Source organism: Gekko japonicus, unplaced genomic scaffold (assembly GCF_001447785.1).
Source record: "Gekko japonicus isolate JY-2015 unplaced genomic scaffold, Gekko_japonicus_V1.1 scaffold2193, whole genome shotgun sequence".
Taxonomy (NCBI): Eukaryota; Metazoa; Chordata; class Lepidosauria; order Squamata; family Gekkonidae; genus Gekko; species Gekko japonicus.
The window spans coordinates 266,877-275,897 of record NW_015168111.1 but is presented as its reverse complement, the minus strand read 5'-3'; the positions used below and the strand labels follow the sequence as shown (position 1 = coordinate 275,897).

The following is a 9,021-nucleotide window of genomic DNA, read 5'->3' as shown; positions in this document are numbered from 1 at the left end:
GTGAAATATTATTGTTTATAAGCACAGAGGCACCTACTCCAGACAACAGACACCAACGCTTATCCTACTCACAGAGGTAAGCCTGTTCCTTCTTTTTTTAAAAAATAAATTAATAAATAAATACCAGTTGAATTTTTCCCAAGGTTGTTGCTTCCCTGAGTGTAAATACGTGGAGGCAAAATGCACAGGATAGAAATTTCAATCTTATTACATGTATATACTGTGATAAAGGAGAAACAGATCACCAAGGATACCAGAAGTATTGCAGTAAAAGGTGAAGAGAACAAACAGCATGGTAATAGGGGAATGGGTGAGATGAATGTAGGTTAGATGGGTGTATTTAGGGTGGGATCCAGCCAGCTTTATTACTCAGTCTTGCTCAGTTCCCCTCCTTATTAGAGCCCCAGTCCCATTGACCTTTTGTTAATGTACATCCCATGATCACCAGCACAACGTCTTTGCAAGAACAATGGGATCTCTCATTCTTTACCAGTGGGAAAGCTGGTTGCAGCCACTAAACAATTGCATGAATGAATTATTTAGATTCCCCCTTCTTTTTTGTTTCCCAGATGAATTCTATCAAAGAGTTTAAACTGATAAATCATACCCTGAGACCTGACTTCATTTTCATCAGTTTCTCCAATAATTCTGGAATACAAATAATATTCTGCATAGCCTTCTTCACTATGTATAGCCTCACTCTTTTGGGAAACGGCCTCATTATCATCCTTACTTTGGTTGATTCAGCCCTTCATACCCCCATGTATTTTTTCCTGAGGAACCTGTCCTTCCTAGAGATTTGGTACACTACAGTAACCCTTCCCAAAATGCTGGTCAATTTTGCATCTGAAGCCAAAAGCATCTCCTTTGCTGGCTGTGCTGCCCAAGTGTATTTTCTCATTTCCCTTGGAACCGTGGAGTGCTATCTGCTGGCTTTCATGGCATATGACCGCTACACAGCTATCTGTTGCCCATTGCATTACCCAGTCATCATGAACCGAAAAGCTTGTGCTCAGATGGCAGTCACATCTTGGCTCTGTGGAATCTTGATGCCCCTTGGCAACGTGGTTTGGATCTTCACCTTGCCCTACTGTGGTCCAAACAAAATTAATCATTTCTTCTGTGATGTGCCACCAGTGCTGAAGTTGGCTTGCACTGACACCACAAAGAATGAGATATCATTCATGACTGTAAGTGCTCTCATCATATTATTCCCCTTCCTATTGGTGCTGGTTTCCTACATCCGTATACTCGTCACTGTTCTTAAAATGCCATCAGCAGAGGGTAGGCGCAAAGCCTTCTCCACTTGCTCTTATCACCTCATTGTGGTCACTTTGTTCTATGGTTCAGCTGGTGCCATGTACCTGCGTCCACAATCCAGCCACTCTGAGAATATAGACCGGCTGGTTGCTCTCTTTTATTCCATTGTTACCCCCATGTTGAATCCTATGATTTATAGTCTGAGGAACAAAGAATTCAAAGATGCCCTGAGGAGGCTGAGGGGGAAGCAAGGATTCCTGTGTGAACTAGGCAAACATGTTTGTGAGAGAAGAGATTTTGTTTAGGACAAAAGTAATGTGTTATTCTATCTCCACATATAGGTTTCTCAGAATAAAAGATGACAAAGTCATGATGGAGACATCATTTTTCCTTTTAGATGGTTGAAGTTTTTTAATGGTGATCAGGTTTGGAGGATGAAGTCCATGACTGCCATTTATAACATAGGCATGGAGATAATGTTGACTGTCTTTGAAATATAGTCTGTTTGCCAAACCACACCTCTTTCTGGTTTAAATTTTTGGTCCACAAAACCTTTTTTTGTTTCCTGCACACATACACAGGATGGGAGTCAGACAACTGCTCTACTCTCTCACCCAACTCTCACCCTTACTGCAGAACCATTCCCATATGGTCTTTTATAATGCAGGTCCCCTGATCAATGGCATAGCCTTTTTGTGTGGTTAAAGGTACCCCTGCTTTCTTTTTTGCCAGTGGAAAAGCTGATTAGATGCCATCCTTAGATTTTGTCAAGGCATATATTTAGTTGTTGGAAACCTACCTTCTGAAGGATTATGAGTATCCAAGTGGGAACCTGCAAGGTCTTGCGAGGGTCATCTCATTTTCCCCTCCCCCACTATTTGCTATTTCCCTTCTCTGGAAGCCCCTATAGCCTCTCCCCTTTTCCTGAATGGTGTCTGCAATTTCCAATGTCCTCTGGAGTCATTTAATATTTGGTAGAAAGTTTGTTTTATACAGACCATCTGTCAAAATACAGCATAGGTACCTTAATGTGGTCTCATGGAGGACAAACTCTCAACACATTCATTAAGTAGGATTTCATGATCCTTGTGCCTTGATTGGAACCTGAATAGAAAAGTTTTCCAAAACGTTTCTACAGAGAATTGTTTCATGACTGAGAATTAAGACAATGTTCTTTGAAGTGTTCCAATGCACAGACTCTTTTACTTTAACCCAGCACGTTCAATCTGCAGGCTCACAGTATAGAATCCAAAGATCTGACTTGCTAGTTCTGTGCAAGTAGGCTCTTCAGATAAAATGCACCTGATGTACATGGCAAGCTGCTTTTCAAAAGTGAGAGATGTTATCTTACCATGATACCAAATGGGTTTGGCAAGCTTGGTTTTTTTGCCCCAAATGACCAGTATTTTCCAACATCCTGAGCCTTCCTCATAGTGAACATTATTTTTGAGGGGTGAATGTACATTGGTCCAAATGTCTGTTGGGATCCTGGCTTACATGATTTCCATGAATAAGGAGAAGGAAAACAGATCAATAGATTGGTTCTATATTAGGGATTTAATCAGAATATTAACATATCTCACTTAGACTGATGAATTTTTAAGCAACTTTGTCTGTGTGCTGGAGTGTAGTTTTGAGTGCCATGCATCCTAGTGTTCTACTCAATGAAACCTGAATCCTTCCTCTGGCCTAAAGAGACTTTTCTCCAATTTATGTGGCTCTTTCTTCAGTGGAATGTTTCAGATTTTTTGATGGAGTGGTAAAAGAGACTAGAGGCTGCTATTTCTTGCAAGTTTGGTATTTGTAATTTCACCTTTATCTCTGTCTTTTCTGACTTGTTAATCACTTTGGAGATAATCATTCTTGCATTGGTAACTGGTTCCCCCCCCCCCCAATTAAAGTGCATTAATATGTGAATGCTTTTGTTATTATAGCCATTAACATTTTTATTGGCAGTCTTGCATACAATATTTTTGAGTGTGTGTTATTCTCCTCTGCTTCTATATTAGAGCCTTACTTTTTAATTTTTTTCCTTAGTACTAGGAACTCCACCCCCACTTAATGCACTTTCTCTATTTAACACTAGTTTTAATACTGAACAAGCAGTTCTACCTTCTGCTAAAGAATTGTACCAGTATCTGAGGAAACAATAGCATGAACAATCATCTTTTGTTGGTGGGCTATTGGCAAAATTAGATATAAAACAAATGTCATACATCACCATGCATTGTCGAAAAGAAGAACTGTTTTATACACCCTGCTTTTCTCTACCAAAAGGAGTCAAAGTGGCTTTCAATTGCCTTCCTTTCCTCTCCCCACAACAGGCACCTTGTTTAGGTAGGTGGAGCTGAGAGAGTTCTGAGAGAGCAGTGATGGGCCCAAGTTCAGGTGGGTCTTCCATAAGTTATTGTGTGCTTTTAAGTTTTTAAGGATTAACAAGCTACTAACAAGCAGATGAAGTCATAGACACTGGAAGCCAATTAAAAAAATACAACATTTATATTATACAAAAGGAGGGCCCCTACTGGCTAAAATAAGATGGTGTGTTTTACAAATCAAAAGTTTTAATTTAAACAAAAGAAGGTTTATAAAATTACCAAAAATATTCTGATAGACCAAAATAAAAACTGATTGATAGATTCAGTACGTCTACAAGAGCTTTATGCCATAAGCTACTTTGAAATACCAAAAGAATACATGTAAAGGGTTTAATTCTTTAGAATGTAATTGTGATTATATATGTTTTCATATTTTGTATACCTTTAGTGAAATTTAGCTTATAAAAATGCTTTGAGAATGTTGTTATACTTTTATATGCAAGTATTAATGTAAAAGAAGCATTTTTGTAATGAAAACTTCTAAGTTTTGTATTGAAAATGAACTCAGTCTGAGAGTTCATTCAAAGGTGAAAGGAGTCTAGGTAGACAGCCAAAAGAAGTAAACACATGTATAAATCAATTTAATGAGCAGAGCACCTGCATTGTAGAGTTGGGATGCAGTCAAGTAACATCCTGTATACTGACCAGACAAAGAAATCTAAACTGAGCATGTCTAAATGATGTCAGTGATTATGTAAAGTGAGGAGGAGCAAGAACACTATATAAGCAAGATCCCTGTAACACACTGAACATCTACAAGCTGTGAGGTGTTCCTTTATTGGAATAAATTATTTTGTTACCCTTTACTGCCTGGATAATTGTTTTATTGTGTGGTTTATTGGCTAGACACACAAGTCAAAGAACCTTAGCACCTCAGGGCGTTGGCTTCAGAAGCAATAAACACACCATGGGTGAAGGAAATTGTCAGGTTTTATTGAAATCTCTATAGTGATTCACAGAAATCAACATGTCATAAAACACAGAATACATGCGTATGCCCCTTTTGTTGGCAGAACCCCCCTAAATGACAACAAGCATTGCCCTGTTGTATTCTTGGATGGTTTCCCCAGAGTAAAGGTAAAGGTTCCCTTGCTCGAAAGCCAGTTGAGTCTGACTCTAGGGTTGCGATGCTCATCTCCATTTCAAAGCCGATGAGCCAGCACTGTCCGAAGTCGTTTCCATGGTCATGTGGCCGGCATGACTAAACACCAAAGAACACGGAATGCTGTTACCTTCCCACCAAAGTGGTACCTATTTATCTACTTGCAATTTCTTGCTTTCGAACTACTAGGTTGGAAGGAGCTGGAACTAGAGACGGGAGCTCACTCCGTCATGCAGCAACCCGGGTCTCGAACTGCTGAACTACCAACCTTCCACAACCTGCAGTTCAGCGTCTTAACCACTTGAGCCACTGTAGCTCCTATTTAGATTCCCCCAGAGACTTAAATGCTATTTAGATATGTGATTATTCATCTGTGTGCATGCTTTCTCATTGAACGTGGAGGGGATTAATACACCCCAAGGCTAACAGATAAGCAGAGTGATGTGAATAGTGACCACTGCAGTGTTCTCTCTAAGCTGTGGAGTCTTGTGAGCAAGAATTCTACTTTGTGAGCTAATGGCCTTAAAGTTGTGAGTGAGCGATTTGGCTACTGCATAAATTAGTTTGCTCTGGAGCCATCCTTCCTGAGCTAAGACAAAAATGTGTGAGCCGGAGGCTAAAAGACTGAGCTAGCTCACAATAACTCAGCTTAGAGGGAACACTGGTGACCAGTATTGATAGTGATGCCATCCTCCCTTCTACTCCCGTATAAGTGGCAGAAGTTTAACATATAAACGTCCCATTTCCAAGCATAATAACACACAGTCATCATTGTTAGATGCAAGAACATTAGGCAAAAAAACCCCATCCTATTTATTTATTGATTTATTTATTTATATTCCAACTTTCTCCCTAATGGGGACCAAAAGCAGCTTATATCACTCTCCTTTTCTCCATTTTATCCTCACAACCACTCTGTGAGGTCGATTAGATAACCTGAGTCAGGATGTTCCTGTTCCTTTTGTTTGAGGCACAGACGCGTCTAACATCATTCTAAAGCTAGAGGGAAATTTTGAAGCTCATAGCATTGCCAAAGACCACTGCAGCTTTCAATGCAAAAAGCAGGGGGCGAGGGTTTCTGGGCACTGCATGGCTCAGGATGCTGCAGTTACCTTCATGTTTGACACTACAACTCCCACTCTGTGGTCTGTGGCCAATTTTCAGTCTCCTAGCTTTATTTTTGAGTGACTTATGCCTGCTACAGACAATTTTAGCTTCCTTTTGTAAACAGAATTGAGGGGTTCTGCATATAACCTGGCCTAGGATTTTTCAATTCCCTTCCTTCTTGGCAATGACACTCCTATCATCTTCCTAAATTCAGTGGCCAGTTTCCTTTGGAGACAACAGTGTGTTGCTATGCAAAAAGGAAGGGGTTTTCTGGTTATTACAGGGGTCAGAATGTTCTGATTCCCTTCATGTTTGAATGAGGCTTTAATAAGACAAAACGTCCTAGTCCTGAAAAATAACATGGTCAAACTATTGTTAATTATCATGGACACAGTAAGTTATAGGGTTGGCAAGCAGTGATTGGGCACACCTCTAGCAATAAATAGCAATTCTTCCTCTTGGTGAACAGCCAATGAGAGTTGATGGAATGTTGGAAGGACAACTGGCAGTTAGAGCCATTTAGAGAATCAGGTGAAGACAGAGGGTAGGACATCACAGTTTGAGTGAGTGAGAGAAAGAACAGTAGCCTAACCCTGACTGAGATAAGGATAACTTGTGATAAAGAGGCTTGGAAGCATGAATAGAGTTAAGAAATGTTGTATATGTGTTTTCTTGAACCACTGCAATGTTATTTGAAACCTTCAATAAAAGGTTATTCCTTTTTATGGTTAACCACACTTACTGAATGTGTACTATCTGAGGGGAAGAAACACACACACACCCATAAAGTCTCAGCCTGAATATGTTGTTGTTCAGTCGCACAATCGAGTCCGACTCTTCGCGACCCCACGGACCAGATCACGCCAGGCCTTCCGGTCTTCCGCCGTCCTCTGAAGTTTGCTCAATTTCATGTTCATTGCATCTATGGCACTGTCTAACCATCTCATCCTTTGCCATCCCCATCTTCTTTGACATGAATATATGATACGATATAAGAAATGGTGGCAGCATGAAGCAGTGGCTGAGTGGAAGCAGTGGCTGAGTTCTAAACCCAATAACTTTATGAAATATTTGAGTGATGAGTGGTTGATAAGGTGACTGGTAGTGTCTCAGGGTTTTTTGGGAAAGAGAGAGGATATCTGGTGTGTGAAATAGTCAGGGCTATCTATCACCTATATATCTATTTCTCAAGCATGGCCCTCAATGATGGATTGAGGGATTAAGGGATTAGGGCTACATTTACCCAGAACAGAAGTTTCTGCAAACTTGAAGGAGTCCCTAGGTTTGCAGAAATATCTGACATCTGCTTCAGCAGGGAGGGCAGGGTATAAATTTAATAAATAAATAAACAATATAAATAAATATAAATAGAAGAAGAGATTGGATTTATACCCCACCTTTCACTACCCAAAGGAGTCAGAGAGTGGTTTACAAACTCCTTTCCCTTCCCCTCCCCCAACAGACAGCCGGTGAGCTAGATGGGGCTGAGAGAGCTCTTTCCAGAACTGTCCTTAAGAGAACAGCTCTGACAGAACTATGGCTTGCTCAAGGTCATCCAGCAGCTGCAAGTGGAGGAGTGGGGAATCAAACCCAGTTCTCCCAGATTAGAGTCCACGCACTTAACCACTACACCAAAATGTCTGTATATCAGAGGGTTTAAATTCTCCCCAAATAAAAGAGCCTCTGGCTATTGTTGGAGAAGGTGGCCCCTGGGAACCATCATGGCCTGGTGATGGTGCAGCCTGGGGCTGCCAGGTCTGGGTTGGAAAATACCTGGAGAATTTGGGGGTGGATCCCAGAGAGGGTGGGGTTTGGGGAGGGGAGGGACCTCAACATGGTACAACACCATAGAGTTCACCCTTCAAAAGAGCCATTTTCTCCAGGGGTGATCTCTTTCAGCTGGAGATCAGTTATACAAGCGGGAGTTCTCTGGGCCCCATCTGGAGGCTGGCAACCCTAGTGCAGGCCAAGTTCTGTACTGGGCCTGGTGGCAGTGGTGCTGTAGCCCAGAAGCTGCAGCAGGATTGAACAGAAAGTGTGGGGGAGATGGGATTTCACCCCATGACTCTCGCAGGTCCACACTTGTATATTCTAATTCTCAATGCAACCAACTCTGAGAATACTTAAATCTGGAGACTGGAAAAGTGAACAGATAAGACAGATCTTTTGACAGATCTGGAAAAAAATGCCTCAAGTTTGCAGAAAAATCTGAAATCTAAATAAAAAGGGGGGGAAATGTTTTACCTGAGCCTGCTTGTGGGGAAGGTGGGGTATAAATCAAAATAATAAATAAATAAATAAATAAAATCCTAAATTAGTAAAAGGACTGCTCATAGATTTAAGAAACAGATGCCCTTCATGGACTGTTGCTAGGCAGCCACAAGAGTATCATCCATTAATTCTAGACTTGGTTTCTGTCAGTAAAAGGCAAGGGGAGGTCCCTTTCCAGGGCTGTTTTGGCCTTTAAGAGAAGGTTCATTGAGCCAGGCCTGACACCAACTACCAAGTTGAAGCCAGTCTCCTACCATCTATTAGTAGTGCTGCCTGTTTTTCCTTGTGTATGCGTGCATGTTTGTCATGACCCCAGAGGGGTCTTTGGGTTCCGCCGCCACCACCCTGGGTTTATGGTCCCTTGGGAGGCCCAGGGTACCTTCCCAAGCCGCTTTTCAGCCGAGCAATACAGGCGTGATTGACCCAGGCAGAGAAAATAATTACACAAGAAGGGTTTATTAAAACAACAGTGGGGCAGGGAAAATGAATGGGGGTGAAGGGTGTTAAAAGGGGGTGAATCATCCCATAGAGAAGCTATGTTAAGCTTCAGACATCGGCTAGGATTCGCGCCGAAAGTATTGTGTCCAATCACATTTGAACTGTCTGTGGTGGGAACGTTTGTGATTGGGCTATTATGCGAACAACCTGATAGGTTGGTACTTGTATAGTAGGTGTGGCTACATTAGCCCGGAATGTTTAAATACCGAGCAGCTGCAATGGAAAGCTGTTCGGGCTATGAGGAGTTGTACCGTGTTGGAGAAGTTGATTATCGAGCTGAATAAACCTGAGTTTTTTGCTGAAATCACTCTCTGACTTATTGTTAAGCACCAGACTTAACAATTGGCGACGAGGATGGGATCAAGGAGCGGGTAGGCAGCCCCGCTGGTCCCAACCCCACGACGG

General features: G+C 41.6%; 2 protein-coding genes across 2 annotated transcripts in view; one reads left to right on the top strand and one right to left on the bottom strand.

Moving 5' to 3' along the window:
- Window positions 1-569: 569 nt before the first annotated feature.
- LOC107113511 (olfactory receptor 10A4-like) lies at window positions 570-1,565 on the top strand. The gene has a single exon (XM_015414844.1). The coding sequence runs from the start codon at window positions 570-572 to the stop codon at window positions 1,563-1,565; it is 996 nt and encodes a 331-aa protein (XP_015270330.1).
- Window positions 1,566-2,462: 897 nt separating this feature from the next.
- LOC107113510 (olfactory receptor 10C1-like) overlaps window positions 2,463-9,021 on the bottom strand; it is a 17,631-nt gene continuing 11,072 nt past the window's right edge. Inside the window, exon 3 of the mRNA XM_015414843.1 lies at window positions 2,463-2,579. Coding sequence (XP_015270329.1) covers window positions 2,463-2,579 — 117 coding nt within the window. The remainder of the gene's footprint in view (window positions 2,580-9,021) is intronic.

Coding starts and splice junctions, on each gene's coding strand:
- LOC107113511 (XM_015414844.1), top strand. CDS start 570: ATGAATTCTATCAAAGAGTTTAAACTGATAAATCATACCCTGAGACCT.